The sequence below is a fragment of the Ambystoma mexicanum genome, chromosome 3p, assembly GCF_040938575.1.
Source record: "Ambystoma mexicanum isolate Mex_15411 chromosome 3p, UKY_AmexF1_1, whole genome shotgun sequence".
Classification (NCBI taxonomy): Eukaryota; Metazoa; Chordata; class Amphibia; order Caudata; family Ambystomatidae; genus Ambystoma; species Ambystoma mexicanum.
In genome coordinates, this window is record NC_090925.1 from 697484085 (window position 1) to 697511353 (window position 27269).

Below are 27269 nucleotides of genomic sequence, written 5' to 3' on the forward strand. Positions count from 1 at the left end.
AGGAAGAAGAAACAGAGGAAATGATGGCAAACAATTTACATACCAAAGTCCATATGCCCCCTAACAAGTGGCAACACGATGTACAAATCCTACTGGGCCTCACATTGATCTCTCTCTCCATGGGACCAATAGTGGTCCTAGTAGCCTATGTCGACGAGTACCCCGTTGGCTATTCTCCTTCACAATCATCCATTCTCTCAAACCCTTGAACACTGGATGTTTTCTCATGCATAATAGTTGCGAGAGCCCAACTGTTAGACAAGACCACATTATTTTTTCTATTGGATCTTGCCCATCCACGAGCGTTTACTATCATGTTTTAACTCTCTGTGTTATACCATAGGTGAAATGGCCATTTGCCATCAGCTTGGCCCTGCCCACAATATGCCAGACAATTTACCTCTGAACAAGAGAACAACCCGACATGTGAGTTTTCTCTAACGCTCTCAAGCACCCATTGTTCTCTGCTAACTCTCCGTCCTCCGTTGGGTCCTGTGACAATTATGTGCACCTTTACCTGATAATGGAGAGTCTAGGGATAGTGAACATGAGTTGAGGTTCACAGACATCAATCATATCTTGAGTGAGATAGCCCAGTTTCAGCGCTCTGTCAGGAGAAAGGATGAACAACGTTGGCTTTCTGTGACCTTCCAGAATCTGACAATGTAGCAACCACTATTTCTGTGAAGAATGTTTATCCTATTGAAGTCTAGATTCAGAATGCATTCAGGGAATGATAACACAAACAGCATTTGACTCACCTCTCTACAGTTTCACAAAAAAGCACGACAATCTCCTGCTGCTTGAAAATCTCCTCTGGTGTTTTCACTGAGACGACCAGGGACACATATCTAGAAAATCAGGACAAAAGTAAGACCAGAACACACGGTCAGTAAAGAACAAATGAAAGTCTGCTGAAACACCCCTACATACACCAGTGCAGACCACCACAGAGGCAACGCAGCCACAATAAAGCAAAAGGCTCTCACTGCAGATCAGAGCAGGACACCCCTCCCCCACACCATTACACCCCACAGATGCAAGAAACCCAAGCAGCAGCAATTGCAACAAAAACAAGAAGCTTAAAATTAAATTTCTAGGCAAACCAAGGTAGGAAATGCACTTTAAAAAAAGGGGACTAGGGCAAGAAAAGCAACCAATGGCCTGCAAGTTAAAATCTCACCCAAAAAACAATGCCCGGAAACTCACTCAAAACTCATCAACTAATCAAGAGTCTCGCCCAACAAGAAATAAAGGAAAGTACACAACCACATCATGGCATTCAAGCCTCCCAACCATACCAAGGCAAGCCAGCCCCACCCAGAGGGAAAATGAAAAAAACACTAACACCAAAACACATTGAGAAAAGCAGGCAAACATCCACCAAGGGGAATAAAGCCAGCAAACTGACCTAATGGAGCAGAGTAAAGAAACCCATTCAATGATATTAAGACAAGAAAGATACCCAAACACACACATGAAATACATCTACCCAATTATAAAGTAAGAATCCTGCTCAATAAAACAACCTATCAAGGCAAGCAGCCTAGGCATCCACATCAAGGAAAGGTACCAATCTGTGTAAATTATGGCAAGAAACATGTCCGACCAAACAAAGGCAATAAAAACCATTGAAGAGATTAAGGCAAAACCCTTGCCCCCAACACCAACATAGTAAATCCCCAGTCCAATAGCATTAATGTAACAACCCTGCCACTGTTCTTCCTCGCCCCCCAACCCATAATTACCCCAAAACAAGAACCACACCAATCCAAAGAAGCCCAACCAAACCACCCACTATGGCAAGAAATAGATCAATTGCATTAAGACAAAAAACTTGACTTTCACACTATGCCCAAACAAATGGCAACAACCCACCCAAGGCAACCATAGCAAAATTCATGCCTGACCCAACAAAGCAGTGGCACGCAACCAATGGTGCTTGAAACACACCCCACAAAAGAAAATCAAGAATCCTACCAAATGACACCAAGAAAGGAAATTAGCACAACACCAAGTCAAAATACAGCAAGACACCTGGCCAGGATCACAAAGGCAATGCAGGATGGGTGACCCACCAATTGAGATCTAACACACCAAATGTAGGACATTTACTGAGTTATGAATGTGAGAATCCCAATCAGTTACACTGAGGGGATAAACCCATCTATCCCCACCAAGGCTAAATACTTACATCAACAGCAAAGCAAACCAAAGACATAAGAATGCCATGGCAAGGACCCAACTAATAGCCCACAAGCAGACCATATCAATAAACCAACCAAGTGGTATTTGGTTAAGAAAGGCACGACGACAACATACGGATATGCATTACATGCCAAGAATGCATCCTCCAATACTTAAGGTTAGAATATCCGATTGCTTCCTTCCTTTGTTCTACTTCATGATAAATTAGTGGTACCAAAAAACCATTTGAACACAGTTCTTTCTACACCCCAGCCCCCTGTATGTTATGCCAAGGAGAGATTTCTAAACTATAGACCAAAGAACAGGAACAAATTCCTGTAAACATTTGGACTTTGCTTCAAAACAGTCTCCACCTTTGGCAAGTGAACTTGATCCGAGTGCTTCCAGGCCCACCTGAAACCTACCTTAGCATAAACAGGAACATTCACTCTCTGCATAACATACCTCAGCTCAAATTCTGCAGAGAGGGTATCAAACTGGATCAGCGCTTTATGGATTGGCTCTGTGTAGGCACCGGGATCTGTTAAACTCTGCTCTCGAAGTACAGTACGCAATTCCTCCAGGCTGTAGAGTACTTCCCTCGCAAGGGGACTCAGCATCATGCCATCAGATTCATCAACCTCGATGTAGGTACCAGACACCAGCAACTGTAAAATCATAAGGTTTAAGTGCTGCAAGAACACGATATAGTAACAGACATTAGAACATAATGACAACACTTAAACGACATCTGTGCCAAAGCATGGGGATCAGCACCACTCAACAGGTTCCTGGGTGAAAGTGTAATACAATGGTCAAGTACTCTTGGGCTTATTGCCTTCATTTGCATGTTTTTCGAGCACAAAATCCCTACGGGGCAAGACATCTTGCTCTAAAATGTGTTCCTAATCCCCCTACAATTCCCAAATCTCATATGGTATCGTCTTGCCTCCCCCCACCTCTAGCCCGATAGTATCTCATTGTTTTTTTACCTGCAAATAGCATTTTTTTGCCTTTTCCTTTTCGGGTAGCTGCAGGTATACCCATGGTTATCTCTTGCATCAAAAAATAAAAAAATAAAAATAAAAAAGGGCTCTTCAGTTCTAAAAAGCCTGTCTGCTACAATGCACCATGGGAGATACACCTATAATTTTGGGAGAAGGGGCGCCCCCTGCTCCAACAAATATTTTAAAAAACTACTGCATGCAATAACCTGCACTACCCTATCGCCCCACTAACCCTGGAAATTGAGCTGACAGTTCGTGCCAAAGTTGTTCCGTACCTGGTCTAATTCAGTCCAGAAGTTTTCACTTTGCAGTCAAGCACAAATTGGCCATTTTTGCAAGAAAGGGCACATGGGGGTCACCAGGTATCACACCTGCAACCCTTCAGGTCTCCCTTGCTACCCCGGTGGTCTTCTTTGCTACCTCTTAAAAAAAATAAAATTACAAAATAAAGGGGGAGTCTGTGGGGGTTTCTTCTAATTGAAGCTCCTGAGCTCCTGGGTTCTAGCCAGTGCCATGTGGCTCTTTTTTCTGGAGTGGCTGGCTTTCTTGTTCATGCTTCTTTAAAAAAAAAATTGGCTCCACAACTGTAACACTTGAGAAGTGACCCTAAATAATAAAGAATCTGAATAATAAATAATTTGTCGTTCTGGAATTCTATACAATAATTGCTAGACACAACAGTTTATTTCAGGCACACTTCAGGGGGCGGGTCACTGATTAGTCTGTTCCTAAACACCTTGAATTCACAAAGCAGACAAAAAGTATTGATTACAACAAGCATCCATTTCGGACTATGGGCCTGATTCACAGAGTGTTTTCCTATGGGATTGCACAATTATAAAATGCTTCTGTGAATCAGGCCCTATGTATTTTGCTTTTTCGCAAGTTGCAGTTATAGCATGCTGTTTTTTCTGCTGTTGTCTCCGTTACGATCACCACAAGACATTCCATTTCAGTGTCCTCGGTCGCTTGACAAAATCCTTGTGCCTAAAAGCTTGTGTACAGTGTAGACATTTTTGACCATAGCTCATAAAGTGGCCATGGGTTTCATTGTGCCACAATTAATGCTTTGTTGTAAGTCCCTGAATGCTCACACCAGACAAAATACAACCGGCTAGGGAAGAAAGGCTCAAGTCAATCTTGTAAGGATAACAAGTTTAAATCTCATGCGCAGATGAGAGCAACAGCAAAGAACTCTGCTGCCAAGAACGTTCTGCCGAATAGAGGTACAAGCAGAAACATTTAAGGCCAAAACATCATCAGAATGAAGCAATACATGTAGTACACACACACACGCAGATGATTGGATGGATCCTATACAGGTGCTGCTTTTATCCATATGGGATGGCAGTTTATTGGTCCCAGTCCGTCTGTCTCCATCACTTGGGCAGTGCGTGACCCGTCATCTTCTCACATCGAATGTCAGAAACGAAATGAACTATACTCCTACTATGCTGCTTGTTTATCACCCATACAAAACACTTGGAAAGCTTCAAAACAGACACACAAGAGGTTCCATGGCACTTCAACATTCACCCACACATTTCACTCACTCCCTCTGCGTCACCCGACTTCCAGGTCTTCCACCCTTGTTTGAACTAAAATGTATCCCTCCCAGCATCTTCCAATACAAATTGCACGATTGTCGCTGCAATGATACAGCCTGTCCATCCTCTTTGAACATTTCAGGATTTGTTACATTGGGGTCAAAGAGCACTTGGAATTCATTGATCTTAGGGTTTAGTCAGTTATATGGGCTATAACTCGTGATCACTCTGGAATGGGCCGGGTCATGCTTTGGCCAAAGTGAGAACATGCCCACCAGGCGCCGGCCTCTAATCATGGCCTTGTAGGGCATATTCCTTTTGGGTGAAAGACACATCTTCGCAATACTTTGCAAGAACAATGGATAGTGTGGCGGGTGGGGGTGCGAACTGTCCTCATGGGAAGGGAGAAGCCAGTACAATGTTCATGTCTGCACATTTTCAGCTAGATCCATCGTACTAGTCAAACGTTATTAGCAATTCATTTTTTTATTTCCTATGTATCTCAATAGTCATCAGAGATTTATACACTTAGGACATACAGTGCGAAAATATGCCACCTTAAGTGGAGAGGATCTATGGCGAAAATTTCACAACCCATGTGAAAAAGACACTTTCGGGTTGAAATACTTTGTGGAAATACTTGAAAACCTCCTAAAAGAGAACTAAATTAGAGAAAGAATCTAAAAAGTAATGGGTGCTTCCGAAGTGCTGAGATGAGATGAAGAGGCGAAGTAAAGCAAGATAAAGGATTGGTAATGGATTAATAAATCATCTGTAGCGAACAGAGTAATGGAAAAAAAAGAGAATAACTAGGTCGGAGAGAAGCAACAAGTTATGAAACGCTACACTCTGCTAAGAAAAATGCACTGTAAAGACCCACTTCTGAAGCACCCTAGAGAGAGATAGGGGAGGAATATTGTGTATAATTTTGTTTTTTCAAAAAGTTTGTACAAACTAAAAGAAAAAGAAAAATAAATAAATAGTCAGCCTTATTTTATAAACATATACACACATCCATTTAGAGGTCTTGCTGGCCCAAACAAAGCTAGCCAACAAAGATGGCAAATGCTTAAATAAGAGTCTCCAGAATAGGACAGAATAGTATTCAATGTAACAATATTAATTCTACCATTAAAACAGCATGGCAAACTTTATCCATCGAATCAGAGATTATGTGTGATTTAAACAAGGTTTAAGATTCAGTTTTCATAAATCTTCACTGTCCCCTATTAGGTTGATCTGTAACTAAATTGGGCTTATTGTTAAGATTCACACCTTGAAACACTTGTGTATAGGCGCATTATAAATACCATATTATATCATAAGATGGATTTCTAGAATCTGACCTGGTGGACACATTTTAGGAGGCCACCCTAGTTATAATGAACAGGGTAACAGAGGTTAGCCAAACCCCAATCAAGGTAAACGTGGAGTGCAGTCAAGGCTATTCTCAAGATAGTGAGTGGGGTCAGGGGTCCACAATGGGTCCAAACAGTGAAGTACACAATAATTCAATTTAAACAGGCAAGTACAAATATACTATATTTATTCTAGGCCCCGACACACTTGGAAGTGAAACAAGCAGGTGATATTATATTACACAACACTTAATTATAAAACGCATATACATAGGTAGGAATGTATTCAATAACTTATTCAACAAAAAGAAGGTAAGTAACAAGAAATATATCCTAATTCCCTATGAGGAGTGGGGCCTTGTGACCAAAAGTCACAAAGCTTCTTCTTAGGAAATAGGTCTGAGGTAGGAAGAGTTCTTTGGTTGGTGAAATGTTCCATAAAATATTCAACAAAGTTACTGGTGAGTAAAATTATTCTCATCTTCAGATGCAGCTACTTTTGGATGCAATCAAAAAGCGATAGAATGGAAAAACTAGAATGTATTCCAAGAAGAATAGGGGGACACAAATGTGTTGCGATTACGTGCCCCCCTCCCCCTGACTCAGATTTTCCCAGATGACTAAATTGGTCGCTGGACGTAGGTTGTCATGCCTTTTTTTCCAGTGAGAGGTGCCTGGGCGCTCTGGCTACAAGGATTCTTCCGGTCGGTTCCAGGAGCAGAGTCCAAACCTTTGCAAAGATGAACTGCATAAGGTACTGATGCAGACCTCAGGGCACTTCACCATATGGAGAAAGGCAAGTTCCAGAGACGGCTACCACACACGGGGACAGCTAGCATCCTTGCAGTAGCGGTTGAAGAAGACCTTCCAGAGCAGGATCCCTTGAAGCTCGGAGGCTGGAATTCACAAGGAAGGAGACGTAAAACACAAGCTACCAAAGTTCTGGTGGAAAATGTGGAACAGCAACAGTACCAGTGAGGTAGCCCACCAGAGAGCTGGTCAGTCCACCGGGTGGTCCAGGAACACTTCAAAAGGCTCAGGACAGCTGGACCCTTGAGAACGTGTCAAGACTGGTTGATCCCCCCCCCCCGGTCCAAGGTTTGAAGCACTGCTCAGGGCCTTCACAGATCAGGTAGTCCGGCAGGGCTTCACCGGGCCGAACACAGGAAGGGATGGTGGGCCTCTTCGGGAGTCATCCACGGATCTTCAGTTGGCTGCTCTTCTGCACAGGATACATGGCTCTAATGCCGATCTGAAGAAATGGCTGTCGGAGTCCTCCTCCTTTCCTAAATCTTGGCTGGAAGCAAGTCCAAGCCCACCAATGCTAAGGATCTGCACCATTCAAACAACCAGCAGTGGTCCAATCAGGCATCAATGTGGGTTTCGCTCAGGCCACACACCTAGACTTTCAGTCACCACGGATGTGGAGTGGTACCAAACAAACCCCACTCTCTTCATGGGCCGGGCACACACAAAGGCATCACTAACCTGTGAATGCAGCAGTTTTACTGGTCAAGTGCACTGCCTTAGATGGCATTTCCTGACCTGTTAAGGCAGGAAGAAGGCTGAATAACAATATGGCCAAAGAAAATCTTGTGGCATGGCCATTTCAGGGGACTACCCACGTTTAATAGTCATGCACGGTAAATGCGCTTGTGCACATTAAAAATAGTGCAAACATTGTAAAAATAGGTTTGCTGCCACCAGCTTGTCCTTGGGCACATATAAAAGGAACCAAAAATCCCAAGTGTAAAAGGCTACGGTGATACAAAAGTATCTTACTGCACTGCATTGTAAGATGTTGCATGCACTGTTAAAAAGTGACCATGAAAGGAAAAGGTGAAAAGACAAATGGGGAAACTGTTTCCCAGCACTGATAGTCTGAAGGACTGATGAGTTTTCCTCATAAGATAATGAGAACAATGCCACTAGAGGGAAGCTGAAGGCTTCAATTACCTGTAAAAGGTCAGGACAGGTTCAAAAACAAAAAGCACAAAGTTTGGCCGTTCATAGAAATATGGAGGTAAAGTTGCTCAAAGAGAAATCTTTCCTAACACTTATTCAGTTTCCTCCACTGATTCATTCAATTTTACATGTGATGAACACTTTACTGATCCTCTGTTTTTCAAAAATATCCAAACTATTCTTATTGTCAACTCATGCTTTCAGTTTCCTTGTGAGTCATAATTTAAAAGAACATGGTTTTGTCAATGGATTGTCAGTAGCACATTGTACAACATGTCTTCTACTCCCTTCTCCCACAAACCAACGGGCAAGGGCTTAAATGTTCTTCATTAGGTTGATTCTCAGATATTCTAATTTTGCTTTAACAGCTTGGATAAAAGCTCTGCGAGACTGACACTCAAATATAAGTATTCGAGGGATTCAAGGGATTGGAATGAATCCTGTGATCCCTCACTGATTCCCTGCCTAAAGTCGCCTCCCAGGTGGCCAAGGAAAGGCAGATGCTTCGTGATCCTGACGGGAGTGGGGTCCTTTGCAGGAGGATCACCTGGGAGGAGAAAAGGCTCCAGGAGGCGAGTGTTACGCTCACCTGGCTCCCAGAGAGGCGTCAATCTGAACTAGACAGCTGCGGTCTCCACCAATGTGACGCGTAGGGCCGAGATGACGGACTGGACTGGCTCACCTAGCTTCGTTTGCTTGGCCCGTAGGAATAGTCTTCTGCAAATGGAGAAAGGGAATTAACCACCCGTGGAGTTGAGTCTAAATCCCCCCACCCCCTGCTGTTCTCCCCACAGATCCCCTTTGATGTCCCCTCTTATAGTCTCACCTGATGGTTTGAAAAGATTCGCTCTCCATCCTGCATAGAGCGCAGGGGTGCGTTGATAACCAGTTGCTTCACTGGCTCAAAGGAATTGGTGAGTTCCAGAACAATATTGACTCAGAAAAGTAAGTAGTTCGTAAGAGTTCACATGTCTGACTTTCACTCTGGTCCGATTCCTTGCAGTTTGTAGCTTGACCCCAGCGAAGAGTTCCTCGTGGTAGCTGACGAAGTTCAGGTAAGGATTTGGCTTATCCTACACAGTTCACTAAAAGAAGGCCAGAATGTAACCTGTTGCTTGCTCCCTTATTCAGGTGTGGGGAGAAAATATGAAGTTCGGGGAATAATGCCTCCGGCGGTAAAATTAGGTAAGTCTATTGTGGTGAGAAGAGTTCCCCTTGTTTTTCCCTTTATCTCACCTTGTTCTTTTGTTCCCCTTAGGGGCCGGGGCACAGCGAGGATGCAATGGAGACTGCGCCGACCCGTGAAGAGGAATAGTACCCCCGGCGGTAATCAGGTAAGTCTATGGGGGTAGTTACTATTGCCTCTGTTTACCTTTGCTGTTCTTGTGTTCCCCTTAGGTGCCAGAGTGCGGCGGGAACGTGCAGAAGGATGCAGTGGATCGTGAGGATGCTGCGAAGGCCTGTGAGTTCAGCGCGGCGCTGCAGCAGGCGAAGCGGCGCGCGTAAAATGCTTCTTTCTTCCAGCTCGAAGGCGCGGTGGATCTGGAATTCAGGTAAAGATCAAAGGTTTTGCTCTTATTCTAACCTCTTCTCCTTCTGTTCCTCTCTTTTTCTAGGAGCTGCAGACATGAGGTGGGCGTGGCAGAAGACTAGATGCAGAATAAAGCAAAGCGTGTGCTGCTCTTTGGGCGTGGTTTAAATATCCACCAAAGTAATCCCAGGTAAGTATTCCTCCCCAGCCCCACCCGAGTAAAAAAATAGTCCCTAGGTAAAATAGTCCCTTCCAAGCCTCATTTGGCTTGGAGCTTTGCAGCATGGTCTGCATCAGGTAAATTCTACTCTATGAGCCTGGCGCCTGTGGCGCCAGGACTGACTCTCCATATGAGCCTGGCACCGTAGGTGCCAGGACCGCACCCAAACAGCCCCGCTTCCGGGGTTGCTGGACCTGGTCTGGTTCCCCGGGGGTAGGCATCATGACAGCACACCCCCCCCCCCCCCCCCCCCAAGGCCCCTCCTACAGTCGTTCTTCCCCGTGGTTTTGGTTTGTCTGGGAAATTTCGGTGGAATCTTTTCACCAATCGAGGTGCATGCACATGGTCAATAGGTTCCCAAGACCTTTCCTGTAGTCCGTAACCTTTCCAGTCGATTAAATAAAAAAGTTTTGACTCCACCAATTAATCAGAAACTCTGTATGAATAAACAGATGAACATCTTTCTCAAATTCAGAGAACTCAGACAATTGAAAATGTCCCTAAGTCCTGAAAATGTAAGGAAGGAGGTCTGTGAATGTTAACCATATTTCATCTAAAGACCTATATTCCTCAAACCAGTCTGATGATAAATAGTTAAGAAAACTAACTTTGTGGTTCAGGACTTCAAGTCCCATAAGACGGGATGCAGAGGATGCAGAGGACCAAAACTGTAGTAATCAGTAACCTAGTGGAGATTGTCCGCACCCAAGGGAGCCAGGGCGGTTAAAATGGCCCCCTCAGATGCAGACTGTATTACAGCTGGAGGAGCCAGAGAGGCCAAAGCAGAGGAAACAGTGTATGCTGTGCAGGCAGTGTCTGCAGGTGGCGGCGGGATTAATAGAGCGAGAAGACCCCGGGACAACTGAGTGTCCTGAGAGGGTTGGTGCCTCTCCTTATCCCCCTTGCAGAGATTGTGCAGCAGAAACTCGGCATGGTGGAAAATACTGAGAGATCTCCTGTGGGTTGCACAGGAAATAGGAGCTTGAGAAGCTCCGAGTTGGTGTGGTGGCAGCGGGGAGAGTGAACAACAAGGAACTGTTTGCCAAGTCCAGGAGAGCCACAGAAGCAAACGGCTATCGAGCACTGACTTACCCGGTAAGTTCCCCACTTGCAAGTGGTACCGTAGCGCTCGGGTGCCGCTCGCGTACGCCAGGTCAGCCGCGTTATGCGCGTGTAAAGGACCGAGGCGTTACTATAGATTATCGAACTATCAGACAACACATAGGTAGCGATAAATGAAACAAAGTAACTGATGTTCCCGTTGTGAGTTTGTGGAGAATCCCAACAACCCGGCAAGCAATGCCAAAAACAAAATAAAGCTAAACCTGGGCAATTTGAGATCACCAAGCATTGCCAAAAGCCAGAGGGAAGTAATGAGAGTCTCAAGGGTTGTAGTTAACGCTGCTCATATGTTGAGAAGAATGTACCTGATCTAATCTCACATTACCAAAGCCAAGGTAGCAACAGGAAATGACTATCCTAGTTACTCTATAACTACTGAAGCAGAAAGTAGAGCAAAGGGGCAAACAGGCTGCCCTTCTGGAATACACCATGCAGAGGGAGATGAGCAAAGTTTGCAGCAGAGCCCTAAGATGTTATCCTGACCACTATGTTGATATGATGCAGAAGGGGAAACAAGGTAGCAAACAGGCTGCCTTCTGGAATGAGCTATCCAGCGGGAGATGAGCATAGTTTTCAGAAGAGTCCTAATGTGGATTATTGTGAATGTCCCTTTCCCTGAAAGCTGCTAACATTTTTGATACCAAAGAAGAGTATTGAAGTTGGTGTTATTCTAATTTGAAAGTTACCATTGAAGCACTTTTCTGTTCTGGTGGTTGAAGAAGTAGACAGGCAGGTGAGTGTACCCATAGGGCAAGAAGGGATTACCCAGAAAAAACCTAGTGAAAGGATAAGCCAGGTTGTAGAAGGTGCAAGTGCTGAAGAGTTGTACTAATAGAAAACAATGTGTTGAGTTGTGACATTTGCGGAAGAGTTGTGAAAGCTGGCTGAAGAAAAGTTACAATTCATGGGAATGCGTGGAGTGTTTCTGGTGTTTCCCTATCACGCTGCAGGAGTTTTCAATTTTGTGAACCGGGAAGTCTGTTTTCCATCTGTATTACGACGAGCACTGGAGGAGGCGGCTAGCTGCTACATATGCCTAATTCTCCGCGGAGCACACAGAGTGTTTCTGGTGTTAGGGGTGAAGGTGAGGTTTCCCTGGTCCGCTGAGTTTTCTTTCTAGGACCGGTGCACATTAACAAAAAATACCCGCTTGCACACTGAGGCAGTGATTTCCGTCTCATGTGGTAATGATTCTCCAATGGTAGACTAGTGGCTCACTAGAACGGTGGGTATCCAGTCATAATGTCGAATACAATAATGTCGAAAGACAAAATGTCGAAAATATTTAATCGAAAATAAAAATGTCGAATTACAAAAATGTCGAATTTTTTTCGATTTTTTTTCGAATTAATGTTTAAATAAATAATTAATTAATTATAGTTTATAAAACATAATTTTTTTAAATGGTTAAAGGTATATCCATGGTGGGTGGGGGGGATGGGGAGGAGGGGGGGTTGGAGGTAGGGGTTTGGGATGGGTTTCTTAAATAATTAATTAATTATTTAATATTATATTAAAGATTTTTTAAAAATAATTAAAGGTATATCTATGGGGGGTGGGGGGGATGGGGAGGAGGGGGGGGGTTGGGGTAGGGGTTTGGGATGGGGGGGTTGGGGGGGGACCCCCCCCATAAAAAAATGTTAGTATTTGTGTAAAAAAAAAAAAAAAAAAAAAAAAGTGTTTTGGGTTTTCGATTTTTTTTTCGACTTTTTTTTTCGAAATTATGACTTTTCCTATTATATGTATGTGTTTTCGACTTTTTTGCATTCGACATTTTTTTTTCGACATTTTTGCTTTTCGACATTAAGTTTTCGACTTTTTGTCTATGAACCGAACGGTGAAGTGCTGCTAGCCAAGTGTTCCGCACTGGAGGGCTGTTCGAAACTTGGGTTGTGTGACATTGGGACGCTGGGACAGAGGTCCGTGTGAAGAGAGGGTCCCTGGATTGTCCCTCATGTTCCCTATGCAAATGTCAACCTGCAGAATGAAGAATGAAAGATGGAACTCGCTGTTCAGTTCAGCACCAACGTATCCTACATATGCAAAGAGATTTTCTCTCAGACGACCTTTCAAACTGTTCTCAACTGACGGCTTTGAGGAGACAGGTATCCCACCAATGGATCAAGTTGACTGATGGTGAAGTCCAACTGTGATGACGTCACTAGTGAAAACACTACCTAGAAGCGTTAGTCATGAAGCAAATTTGGACTCCTGCGTGAAGATACATAGACACACAAGTATGCATGAAGAACATGCTTATACCCTCTGTAGATAGAGGGCAGATACATTTACAGAATGCCAAAAGCTTTTTTCTTTAGCCAAATGCAGAAACGCAAGAAAGCCAAATCATACGTGGACCAAGCTTGCAACCACTTTATTGCAACTAATCATAAGGAGCTATGGGACCATAAGGAACCTATAGGGCTCGATCGCGACTAACCACGAAGAAGGTATTAGAATACATAGGGAAACCATAGAAAGACTGCAGTGAATACACACAAGACCACAGGCCTCAAATACATGGAGGGAGAGATACAGGGGCTGCAGCACAAAGCAGGACAAGGGCGGGTGTAAAATTGCGGATTCCCGAGGCAGTGAGCCACCTGCAAGAATTCAGAATAAAATTCTCATAATTGCAGACAGGAGAGCTTTGTCTTGCGGTCTTTGGATACGAGATCCATCAGAGCCAAACAATAGCGATTTGCTCGCAGTGAGAAGAGAAGCAGTTCCCAGCAAAGCAGAGAAGGCTGATTGAAGTGTCCACCAAAACTTGCAACCTGAAGGCACTCTCTTAGGCGAGGTGATCAGACCAGTGGCAACAATGGGAACACATAGACCTTCCCATTACCTTCAAAAGGTGCACTGAGCGGTGTTAGGGTCCCAGGCCTGGGAGGACCTGCTTTAGCCAATCCAAATGCCCTGATCATGGTGTGGTGTAGAGCGTTGCACAGGCCAATGGTCATTGTGCGGCGTTGCAATACATAGTTTTTGGGGGCCGTCTCAGGCAAAGCCACCTGACATGCTAGACCAATGAGAATTCTAATGTAAACTGGATCTATAGGTAATAGACTTGAGCTAACTAATTGGGATACCCCCCGGTATTTTTGGGGGTGTAATTGATGTTTGTGATGTCACCGGGGTAAAAATCCAGGTGACACCAGCCCAGGAGCTACGATTGCTGGAGATTTGGGATTTCCTGTATGCCCCATGGCTGAGTCTTCTGTTATTGCCAGGGGAGGATTTGATGGACTTTAGATACTCTGCGGACTTGTGATCTAATTAACGCAAGCCCCCCAGCCCTCTGCCCAATTACTAAGTGGTAGCAGAGGATGGTAAGCTACGATCAATATGAAGCTGTCTCGTCCCATCGCAGTGCCTGGAGGACTGTGAGGTGACCCATGGAGACTGTGAAAGACACAGGAGGTGCACACCATGAAGGGGTCCTTGGGTACCGCCTTGGAGAAATTCCTGCCTGCTTTCCAAGGGACGCCCAGCAGAGTCCGTGGCCGAGCGACATCAGCTGATCACAGAGTGTAAGTATAGACTCAGCCATACAGGAAACAAGGGAAGGGGTGGGCAGATGTTGGTTGCTGGGTGGTGACTGGGTGATAAGAAATGGAGGTGGATGTTATTTGTTTGTGGTTAGGGAATATTCGATCTTGGATGATCAGTTTTGGCAGCTGCGCTAGACGATTGGTTGAAGGGGACGGGTGACAGAAGTTATGTAAATATCAGATTTCCTGTGGGGTGGGCCTTGTAGCTCGGGTCATGGATGATGGTATTCCAGTGTATAGGGTTTAACAGGTGAAGCTAGCTTGTATCACAGAAGGTGTTCTTCTGGTTAAGTCTTGCAGAGGTGTTTTATCTACAAGGCGATGCTGTAGGTGCAGATTGGACACGTGGATTATTTGTTTCCCCTGTTAGGAGGCAGGAAGACGGCCGTGTATATGTGGTTTGTCTTTATTGGGGTGTTAATGTGGTTGGGAAATGTTTTGGTAAATCCATTGAAGGAGCATGTGTTAGCGATTTCTCTTTTTCTCCTGTGTTGTAGAGGTGACGTTACCAACAAGGTTATTGGATAGGATTTGGAGTGCACGAGGGGTGCAGAACTTTTTGGGTGGTTGTGAACGATGATCGAGGGTTTTAAAAGGTTGTCGTGCTTTGGTGGCAGTGCGCAGAAGGCGCATGCGCAGAACTGTTGGTTGCACCTTTGAGGCAGAGAATTGCAGAGGGACAGGGAGCGGAGCACTCTCAGTGTATTGGTTGAGAGCCTGGAGTGGCTGGTGATTTTTGTGGCTTTGAGAGCCCTCTTGACATTTGGTGTTAAGGTGAAATGAGGGTGTATTTGGTGAAGGTGGAAGTGTCAAAAACCCTGAATTGGGGTCAAGTAAGTATTGAGATAATGTATTCAAGTAAAGGTCTGAGGGACACCCTCTTGCAGCATATGTGCAAGTCCCTCCCACGCTATAAGGACAAGATTTGTAAATAACACGGAATGGACACAAGGTACAGAGGGCAAACTGTCGAAGCCATGGATCGCGAGGAGCGGGAAGCACGAAAACAGAGAGCTTGAGGACATGGCCAGTAGAAGGGCAGAAGAAGAGAGGGAAAGGCAAGTGCAAATAAAGAAGGAAAGGAGAAAGTTGGAGGTAGAATGGCTCCTTAGGGAGCAACGGTGCAGAGAAGAGGACAGGCACGCTGTAAAAGAAGTGCAAATAAAGATGGGTTTAGCACGTTTTAGCAACGATGAGGAGAGAGATACGCAAGGGAGGAGAGAGCGAGACTGAAGTGGGAAACGCAGTAGGGCTACCCCGCGGATGGATGGAGATGAGATTGCTTCCTCCATGAGGGGGGAGTGCGGAAGCACAGGTCACTTAGAATAGAGGCAGCAGGAAGGTGCAGTGTTGAGAAGGCTTAGCTTCCAGGAGAACTTTGACAGCACCAATGGGGCCATGGTATCAGATAAGGACTTATTGGGGAGTGAGGACGAGGGAGAAGGGAGACCCTTCCACTGTTCCAGAGGGAAGAGCCCACACACACACACACACACACACACACACACACACACACACACAATGTGGGGAGATGATAAAAGCATGGACGGACTAATGGAGGTCAGAGGGAAAAGAAATGCAGCGTTCTAGGGATATATTGCGCAGCACAGACAGCATTAGCCCATTCACTCAAAGGCTTGAGATCCTCCAGGACAAAGGAAGGGAGAAATGCTAAGGGCATTTACCACCACCAAAGACACGAGGTGATTAAGTGGAGGGGTAGCACTGACACAACTTGCTATTAGAGGAGGGGGGCCACCTCAATATATACCATGGCAACAGCTCGACTTCACATTTACTTTAGTTGAATCTATTTATATAGCGCAACCATGGACCCTTTGGCGTTAGGGCGCATAACAAGACATACAACGAAGAACACAGAGGGGAGAATAAGTCAGGTAGGATGGGTCAAAGCACGGAGCCAGTCAGAAAGGAGAGGTACCAAAATAGCATCCAATCAAGTTACGAGAACAGCCATGTTTTCAACTTTTTCCTGAAAAGATTCAAGGAGGTCATACCACGTAGCTCGGAAGGGAGAGAGTTCGAAGCCTTTGGGGCTGCAGCAAAGAAGGCTCAATTTTCAGCCTTCTTTGTTCTACAGCTAGGCGAAACCAGCAGGTCTTGATTATTGGACCGAAGAGATCTGCTATTGATCTTTTTGCGGATAAGGTTTTGCAAGTACAGGCCGGATCTGCATTTAAATGTCAGGACTAAAAGGCGGAAGCAAATTCGTGCTTCAACTGGGAGCCAGTGCAGAACTCGCCTCGCCGCTGAGACGTGGTCACGGCAGGAGAGACCAGCGATGACTCGGACTGCTCCATTCTGCACAACGTGAAGTCTGTTGAAGTCCGTTTTATGGAGGCCCACCAGTGTACTGCTACAATAATCTATCTTGGAGCAAATACTAGCTCTCACTATGGTGGCAGCGTTATACTAGGAAATAAAAAGGTATCAGGTGTGCCAGCAGCTTCACATAATAAACAGCTGCTGAGACGAGGCAACCCACGTGAGACCTCATGTTCAGTAGCTGGTCAAGAGTAACCCCTAGGATTTTTACTTTAGCCTGTGGGGATAGTTTCACATCACCAACATAAAGCAACAATAGTTAGGGTCCAGTTTTGTCAGATGGGTTGCCTATAATCATCAACCTCGGTTTTTCCTCTGTTGAGCGAGAGGTTATTACTGTCCATCCATTTCACTATCAGAGAATAGACTGTTAATTATTTCACTTTCATCTGTGGCATGAGAGCCAGTCAGCGGGACGACACATTGAGTGTCATCTGCATAGTTGGAAAACATGACCCTGCTCCAGAACGGCAAAGAAGGGAGCCATTAAGATGTTATAAAAAAACTGGGCAAATACATGCCCCTGTGGAACCCCAAAGTCAAATGGCACCGGAGCGGCCTCCACCTCCTCCAGAGAGACCCTACTTTCTCTATTGGCTAAAAAAGACCCAATACATTGAGTCGTGAGTGGTGAAAGATTGTCCACCTCCACTATTCTGGAGACAGGATGGCATGGTGATATTAATTGAGACTGAGATCCTTTGTCCAATTGCTCCAAAAGTCTTGATTTCAATTCCAATAATGACGTCTCTGTTCCAAAACCTCTTCTGAAGCCTGATTGGTATGGGTTCAAGATGGTAAATTCATCAAGATGTTTTGAAATGTGATTGTATACAATACGATCAAGGATTTTCAATAAGAATGGCGTATTAGATCTAGGCCTATAGTTAAGGGGGACCTATGGATCAAGGCCAGGTTTTTTCAGAATAGGGGTGACCCAGGCTTTTTTTTATAGCAACTGGAACAGACCCTTCTAATAAGGAAGAGTTGACAAATTTACAAATAGAGTCAAAGAGGGTAGGGAGGCACGATTTAATTATCATTGAAGAACACGGGTCACGTTTGCATCTAGTAGCTTTCAGTTGTTCTACCACTGTTGTCAGGTCCTCAACCCCGATAGGTGTAAAATTAAACTGGGGAATAGAAGGGCAGCTGACAAAGGGCTTCTGCCTGTCAACAGTTGGAGCAGACATACAGGATTTTGAGACTGTCTGACCTGATGCCATTAAGCTTGTTTTGCATTGTGTCCTGAATTCTTTGACACCAGGAAGCATCCTTAATTAAAGAGCTAGCTAATGGAGGAGAAATATTCTCCTGTTCCTTCAATATTTTGAATAATTCTTTCTCGTCAGACTTGGCGTTCTGAATTCTTAAGTTGTGGAAGTTTCTCTTGGCAGCCACAATCTCTGATTTATATACTTTAGTGGTTGTTTTTTAAGCTGCCAGAGATTGAGGGCATTGATTGGCTTTCCACAAATGGAAGAGCTTAAGAGACGATGATTTCAGTTATTGCAGGTCTGGTGAAAACCAAGGTTTACTTTTCTTCCCTTCCAGGTTGTTTCTGGGTTTGAAGAGGGCCAGGGAGTTAGTAATGGTATCCAGGTTATCAATAAGAATTTTAGACATGTCGGACGCAGGGATAGAGTCCCTAAACAGGAAGTTAGAGCCAGTTAATGGTTCCATTTATTTCACGGGTGAGCAATTTCAAGTTTCTCATCAGTGTAATACGGGACTTTATATTTTAGCTTTTTTGAGGGAACATGGCCTAAATCGAAAAATGCACGAAGGCATGGTCCAACCAGGGACAAAGGGTAACCAGAAAGTCCTAGCTATCCACGTTGTTCACCGAGCCCAGTCTAATGTGTGGCCCAATTGGTGGGTGGGAACAAACCCAAGGTTGGTAAGAGTCTGCTCTAATTCTGCTGCCAGTGCATCATTCTCGTGGCCTAGCCAGTAATTAAGGTCACCAAGCAAGATGAAACGAGAATTAGGCTTAAGAATAGCTAGCAGATAATTGGACAGTGCTAAAATGAAGTTTTCTGTTAGAGATTGGGGCCTGTATATTAAAAGAAGCTTAACAGTTAGTTCAGCATTAAGGATCACTTATATTCATGGCTTCTATACCATCAGTGATATAGCAATGCACTGGCCAAGTAGTGAGGTCAACATTGTAAATAAAGGCAACCACCCCCACCCCCTCTCCCTTCTAGTTAATCAGAGCGAGACATAACGTAGCCCTCAGGAATTGCTAGATCTAAGGCAGGGCCAGCAGCGTTAGAGCCCCATGTTTCAGTGAGTGCTGCGATATCAATATCATTGTGTTCCAGGTAGTCACAAACCTTGTGAGCATGTTTGATCAAAGATCTAGTGTTTTAGAGCAAACATGCTAGTTTAGGGGCCCGTTTGACGACTCGTTTGACAGGCTTTGATGTTGTAATTCCAATTTCTGGTATTAGAGTGTCAAGCGGCGTGAAGTCAGACTGAGGGGGAGGGTCTGTGAAAATCAGAGTCCCCTTTAGAAATTCCAGCTCACTCGCTACCTGTGTTGAGGGAAGAGAGGGCACAGCACAATCAACCATGCTAGGAAGGACTTCAGGCATCGTGTTCGCAATGGGTAAATGAGCAGCTAGGGAAATAAAACGTACCGAGCTTCATCCTCCATGCTAGCCAGTCGGGCATTAGTAGTGTTTCTTGCGGCTGATATGGCCGGCAGGACTTCAGCAATTCCCATAGTTGGAGGCAACACAACAGCAATAGAACAGCAGTGTAACTGGTCCCACACATCCCGAACACGGACCGGCAAACACCGACTTGCCCCTTCATACCGGCGCGTTCGCGCTGGGTTTGAATGGAAATGGGACCAGGTAACTACAATACTTCTGGGTATTGTAGTTTCACACACTAAGTGCGTGCAGAGACCAGAATAATTTGATGTGCAAGTTACCATTGTTGACCGCAGCAGTTGGGAAGTGGATATACAAGATAGAAAGGTTGACAGCAAGGACAACATTAGCGGTGGATGACATGAAAAGTTTACTTTCAGCCATTCTTGGGGAGGTTACAGACAATGGGCCTCATTCCGAGTAGGGCGGTAAGGGTAAACGGTTACCGGTAACGAGACCGGTGCCGTTAAACCCTTACCGCCCTACTACGAGTTCCCTTTGCGGGCCCTTCCTTAACGCCTGCTTTTAGCAGGCGTTAAGGACGGGACCCGCAAAAGGACTTTAGTGCTAATAACGGTACCGTAATTTACGGTACCGTTATTAGCGCCTTCCCCATTCCCATTCAACCCTATGGGGGCTCAAATGGGAATGGGAATGGGGAAGGGCCCTGGTGAATGGGGAATTACCGGTCCCTCCAACCTTGGAATGAACCGGTAATTACTCCATTCACTAGGGCGGAGTCGGAACGATTTTGGAGGGCAGCCATGCCGCAAATAGCGGCGTGGTTCCTCCAAAGTCGGCATGGGCCTAATGTGTGGAAAAGGGCCAGCTACCCAGGAGTAACCGCACAGAACATACTGCATGATGGTTTGCCATTCAACATTTGCTGAGCGGACATGTGGCACGGTTTAAGGGTACTGGCTCCTCGGTCCGCTGCAGAGTCTAGTGAGCCGCAGCACACCGTGCTCGCCATTCCATCTAGACTGAGCAGGTGACTGCATGCCCCGACTCCACCTGCATCCATCTGGTGAGACCCTCCCTGGGGGCCTTTTGCTGTGTTTTATTTTACTGCATTACTGTTTCTTGGTGCCCCCTGTCCCCCGCTCCCTCTGTGGTTCCTCTCCGCTTCTCTCCCCTCCTTCCCGCCCACCTTACTGCCCGCCCACCTCCCTGATTGGCTCCTCGGTCCGGTGTAGAGTCTAGTGAGCCGCAGCACACCGCGCTCGCCATTGCATCTAGGCTGAGCGGGTGACTGCGTGCCCTGACTCCACCTGCATCCATCTTGTGAGACCCTCCTTGGGGGCCTTTTGCTGTGTTTACTGTGTTACTTTTGTGCTGCGACTGTACGGTTTAGAACTAAAAATTGCTTTGTGAAAATTAGGCCTTCTCTCCCCATTCAGGAATCTCAAACTTAGGTGCGTCTCACCTGTTTTTAACAATAATGTGCTTTTTGTGACCTCCTTAATCCAGAGTGTCGTCCTCTTGCCCTATTGCCCAACTTGCTTGCCTCTCCTTGTCTTGCCTGCCTACTTTTCATCCTCGCTAGTGTCTCCCTTTCACATCTCTCCTCTCCCACCCACCCTATGGTGCTCTCTGTCTCTCCTATCTTTTCTAACAGCTTCTCTATTGACTATCCTGCTCTCCTCACTAAATCTGGTAGGAAGAAGTTTAAAAAGGACATCCTGGTCTCCAACCCAGGCCTCCCTATCACTGACACCTACACCAGTGCCTCCTCCAAGGAAACTCACTGACTTGACATCCTTTTTGTCATGCCTTCACCAGACCTATGGACCCTTCATATGGTCTCTGTGCTCTCTCCTTTCGCCTCTTCTCCCATTAATGGTTGCACCCATTGGGACACCCTCCTGGCCTCCTTCCTCTCCTCTAAGGTCATCATTAATGTTTACTCTAATGGGACCATCTTGGTCCAAGGCCCTCAGGCCAACCTGCACCTTTTCGATAGACGCTTCCCGCACCTCATCAACTTCCTTTCCTCTCCTGCTGTCTCCCCTCCCCTTTCCTTGGTCACCTCGCCTTCCCCCCCTCCCTCTCTGCCCCCTCTCGGGCTCCCTCTACACCTCTGCAGGGCGTACCTCTGATCTGTATCCCTCCCCGGAAGTCCTTCAAGGAAGGCAACTTTCTCCACATTGCCACTCTCGCTCCGCTGTCAAACATTCCTCTGATATCTGCCGCCTTCTTGAAGAACTGGACCTCGATGTCCTCGGCCTCACAGACATGGTTCACGGCCAGCTCTGTCACCAGCTTTGACACACTCCTACCCGACGGCTACAAGATCCTCTCCGTGCCCAGGCCCAACCGCTCTGGCAGCGGTGTACCCCTCATCTTCCCAGAGTGGATTCCTGCCTCTGTCACTCCTACACAGGCCTACTCCTCTTTCAAATGCCTTGTGTACAAGCTCTATCTCCCCTAGCCATTCCCTTACTGTGGCTACTATCCATCGGCCACCTGGTCAGATTTCTTCCTTCCTTTCTGAGTGGGCTGACCTCTCCTCTGCACTCCGGGCCTCAACTACTCCTCCGCCTTGGAGACTTCAACATTCACCTGGATACCTCCTGTCCCCCCTCTGGACTCTTTTGCGATCTCTGCGACTCTCACTCACCATTCTCCCCTCTGGCCCGGGCTCATTCTGCAGGGCACACCCTTGATGTTCTGATCTCCTCAGACCTTCCCCTCTCTCCACTCCTCTCCTCTCTCCTGGAGTGATCACTTTCTCCTATCCTCCCACCTCACGCTCCCTACCCTTCAGGCCACGCCACGCCACCTCCATCACTGCCACCCACCTTCTCCATGAAGCGCGTGTCAGTTGAGGCTTTCGCCGCCACTTTCTCACCCCCTCCTCCCCTTTGGCTGACTCTCACCCCGACACAGCCCTCTCCATGCTCCACTCTTCTATATCTGATACTCTTGATATCCTTGCCCCTGTCATGAGAATCCGCCTGAAGCCCAAAGCCAAGTGTAACTCCTGGTATGACTCAGACCTCATCACCCGAAAACGCAAGTGCAGGGTGGCCGAGAGGAAATGGTGTGCTTAAAGTTCATCCTCTGACAAACTGGCCTGCCGTCTGCTGCAAAGGCAATACCGGCTCTCCGTCCTCACCAAGAAGAGAGCTCATATCCAAGCCTGCATCTCTGCGGCATCAAACAACTCGGCCAAACTCTTCAAAATATGCAAGGAACTGTCCAGCCCTGCCTCAGTCTCTACCTCTCCTGTCCCTTCCCAGGCCCTCTGCACGGCACTGGCTTCTCACTTCATTTAAAAAACTCAGGACATCTTGTCCTCACTCTCCTCCTATCACCTCCCTCTATTCCCTGCTCTTCCTCTGGCCCTTCTGCAGCCACCCCCTCCCTCCTTCCTTCTCTGCCTTTCCCCTTTTCTCTTTCTGCAGACGAGGTTTCAAGACAAGTCCGATCTATGAAAGTCTCATTAAAATAGGTTCACCCCTGTTCCTTAAAAACTATCATGGACCACATTGACTCCCTGGCTCCTGCCCTGGCTGATTTCTGCAATCACTCCTTCGCCACTGGAGTCTTCCCATCCCCCCTGAAGCACTCCCTTGTGCACCCTCTTCTTAAGAAACCCTCCGCTAATCCCTCCTGCCCGGCTAACTATCGCCCAATGTCCATCACTCCCTTCCTGGGCAAGCTCCTGGAGAAACTGGCCATCTCCCAGCTTAATCTCCACACTGAATCTGTTGGTTGTGTCTATGACGATTAGTCTGGCTTCAGAGCCGCCAGAAGCACGGAAACTGCGCTTCTGAACATCCGTGAAGAACTGCTCTCCAACCTTGATTCCAACACCCCTTGCATTCTCATTTTGCTTGATCTCTCTTCTGCCTATGACACTGTCAACCATACCATCCTGCTCAACTGTCTCCGTGATAACCTGGGGATCACTGGTCAGGCTCTGGCGTGGCTGACTTCTTACCTCTCCGACCGACCCTCCCAGGTCCAACTTGGGTCCTTCCTCTCCGATATCTTTTTCTCTACCTGTGGTGTCCCCCAGGGATCTAACCTCTCTCCCTGGCTGTTCAACCAATACCTGGCACTCCTTGCCACAGCATCGCCGCTCTTTGCCCCAACTTTCAGTGCTATGCGGATGATACCCAGCTCATTTTCAGGCTACCCTCGGCCTCCTCCTCTCCTTCTCTCATCTCTGACTGTCTGTCTGTCATCCAGGAGAGGTGTGCCGCCAACGAACTCTGCCTTAATGCCAGTAGGACTGAGATTCTACACATCGGAACACCCACTCCCTCCTTCCCTGCAGCTCTCTGGCCGGCCTCTCTTGGCCCTCTTCCTGCACCAATCTGCAAGGCTAAAAACCTTGGGGTCATCTTTGAGTCCACACTCTCCTTCTCTCCTCACATCTCTGACGTCTCGAAGAAATCTCACTATCGGCTGCACCTCCTCAGAGGTATTCTTCCTTTCCTCTCCTTCCCCCCCCCCAGAAGCTCTATGGACTATTGTAACAGCCCCTATCTAAATCTGCCTGCTTCTACTCTCCGCCCTCTGCAACTTATCCAGAACAGAACTACAAGACTTGTCCTTGGCATCAAACCCAGGGATCGTATGTCTCCAGGACTGAAATCGCTGCACTGGCTCCCAGTGGCTGCGAGGATTAAGTTCAAAACCCTCTGCATTGTCCACATGGCCTTGTGGGGCCTGGGGCCACAATACCTTCAACTCCCTCTTCTTAAATATCTTCCTTCTCGAGCACTTCGCTCACCCGCCTCCTACTCCCTCAGGGTCAGTCGTTTCTCCAAGCAACGAGTTGGTGGTAGATCTCTCTCTTCTGCAGGGTCGTTCCTCTGGAACAGCCTTCCTGCCTCCCTGAAACTGGAGAACCATCTCCGGTTCCGGAAGCACCTCAAAACCTTCCTCTTTGCTTCTGCTTTCTCTCCCCTGCTGAATTCCTGACAGAAACTGCACTGGTTACCTGGCCACCCTTTTCTGATTTTGGGCTCAGGCCCCGCCAGTTGCCCACCTGCACTGCCTCCCTGGCAACCCCTGCACCTGGAGACTGTTTCTGTATCCCTACAGTCCCCCTACCAGTACTTATGTCTGCACTTACCTTGCACTTGCCACCAGCTGACCATTTTATTTATCTCATTTATTCTACTATCCCGTGAACTGCACTTTCCCCTCACCCTTCCCCCTCGCACGTTTTCCCCTTTTCCCCCTTCCCATGCACTTGCGTGATCTGAATGACACCTGGCCTAGTAGATAGTTGCCAGTCTTCCCTTTATTCCCCTTCCTTGCCTAGTCGCGCCTTGAAACACTTGTGTATAGGCGCGTTATAAATGCCACATCATATATCATACAGTAACCAGGCACGTCGGATATTAGCGCTATTATGGCATGCAAAATGGGGGAAGACGAAGACCCTCTTCAATATATTCAGGCTGTTCAAGAGAAATGGAGTCTTGAGATGCGGGAACTGTGGAATAAAACAATGGGATTATTCTATCATATTATGTCAGGGGTTACCTGAGCAGGTGCAAAGACAGCTCAAGTAGTTAGTGGGGATGGAGGCCAAACCTTGGTCCAAAATTCAACGTACTATGGTAAATTATTGTAGAATAATGCAAGAGAACACGAGAAAGAAGTGCAAGGAAAGAAGGCAGGAAGAGGCAAAGTTAGTGCCGAAGAAATTGTCAAAATATACTATGGAAGGGGCGATGTTAACAAGCGCAGAAGGAACCGGAGCGCTGCATGCACAGTACAGACAGTCACCCGTGGGAGGAGGGTTCATGGGGTGGGGCGACCTGCACCACGGTTTCAGAGGGAGAGGAGGAGCACCTAGGGGAAGAGAGTACGGACATCAGATGCAGCAGGGCCAAGAGGGGTTCTTAGGGGGCTATCAGAGACCAATGGCAAGACCACCTCAGTGTTGGGTGTGTGGACAGATAAGGCACATATCTCGAGTGTGTAGAAGCAGAGCGGGGGAAATACAATTTCAGCCCACATATCCGGAAAGCAGACTTTTATGCCCAAACCAAATACAGCTGCAGGTACAGACTCAAGATGTTGACACGCAAGCGTACCAGACTATTGCGCTTTCTCCCCAGGTGCAAGGGCCCGCACAGCCATACCCACTGGCACCACCTGCACTGCAGATGCAGAGTCGCATGCAGTCACCACATGCGGCACAGCAGAATGGCGGGACATTGACACATGGTTAAAACTACTGGTACCAGAATGCCTTGGGAGCCGTGCGAGAAGAGGGTCAAAGTGGTCATACGGGTGTCTAGTAAAATCCTCTGTGCAGTCCAAAGTCTTTGTCTGACAAATGAAGGTAAAGCTAAGGGAAGTAAATCCTGCATAGTAAGAACTGTTCAAGGAACTGTGTGAAGTGCAAAAGTTGGCAAGAGTGAACCCGATGGAGGGGTGCCGATGAACAGGGGGCAAAGTCTGCAGTCCCAGTGTACATTGAGTTGACAAGAGTTAACCCGGCAGAGGGATGTCCACAGTGAACTGTATGAAAAGACATTATTATTATTTATTATTATTAAGATTCATGAATGGCGCAGAGAAGGATTGTGTTGAAAGCTGTAGTGAACCCGACGGAGGGAGGCTGACATTCGAGAGGCGTCTGAGCCCGGAAGAGGGGGATCCAGGGGTGAAAAACCATTACTCTAAAGACAAGTAGAAAATAACTTTTGTTTTATTGTTTTTAATATGTTAGGTCCTCAGAAGCAAGAGATTGAAACAGTGATGGTCCCATTATCGCTAGGAACTTTCTGGGGATCTGAGCCCAGAAGAGGGGGAACCAGGGGTGAAAAGGCATCACCCAACGTGCAAACAGAAAGGAACTTTTGTTTATTATTTTGGAACACATCAGATCCTCGGAGGCAAGAGAATTTGTGTAGAAAAGAGACTTGACCACAAAGGCCTTGATAGTTGAGAGCAAACCTGTTAGCTCGTGCTGGGAAAGCTCAAGCATGTGCTGTGGTCCGGAGTCCTGTCATGTCCCATGCTCAAAACGTGGGGAAGGGAGACACGACTACTTCATCCTGACTTATTATTTGTAAAAACTATCACACACACTGTATTTCGCGTAAGGATTGGCAATAGATTTTTCTTAGTATAGGCCATTTTTATATGACAAGACATCACTTGGACTGCTTTATTATTATTTGATGGTCGTAGCTTGCTCCCATCTTAGAATTAGGTTTAGATTAGGCGTTTTTCCAACCCGCATATACAGTTTAATAAACACCCTTGAACTTTGATCACTTGTGCCTGTCTTTACTGTTGCCACCATGAGTTCCTTACAGGGGTGACTATAGTGGGGGGCAATCCATTCTCGAGGAATAGGATGTCACTATACCCACAATGGAACAGCTCACAGGCGGACCTGATGTGTTCTATCCCATCGATTACACCCAATCCAGCAGAGAACCAAGCATAGGGGTGACCAGACCTTTTCCTTTCTCGTGGACACCGGAGCGACTAAATCCTGTATCAGGGAGGGAAGATACCCAATGTCAGACAACACTATGAAAGCGTAGGGTTTCCCTGGGGTGACAGATTTCGTTCTTTTTACAGACAAACTTACACTTTCTATAGGGGAGCACGACTTAGCTTTACCACTATTGCAGTCCAGACAGACACCACTGAACACAATGGGAAGATTCATCATGAGTAAACTTAAAATGACCATTTCATTTACAGATCAAGGAATAGTGTGTTCCACACCAGGGATTAACTTCCTGAACATAAGGGAGATTATTCAGGCCTATTGCAGGCAC

At 46.5% G+C, this 27269-nt stretch overlaps 1 protein-coding gene across 3 annotated transcripts in view; it reads right to left on the bottom strand.

Moving 5' to 3' along the window:
• The window catches only part of LOC138580732 (lateral signaling target protein 2 homolog), a 407454-nt gene that overhangs the window by 151180 nt on the left and 229005 nt on the right, over positions 1-27269 (bottom strand). For all 3 annotated transcript variants that reach the window (XM_069651505.1, XM_069651503.1, XM_069651504.1), the window contains exons 4-6: positions 2653-2855; positions 762-851; positions 518-607 (exon numbers count right to left, since the gene is read on the bottom strand). In XM_069651505.1, coding sequence (XP_069507606.1) covers positions 518-607; positions 762-851; positions 2653-2855 — 383 coding nt within the window. The remainder of the gene's footprint in view (positions 1-517; positions 608-761; positions 852-2652; positions 2856-27269) is intronic.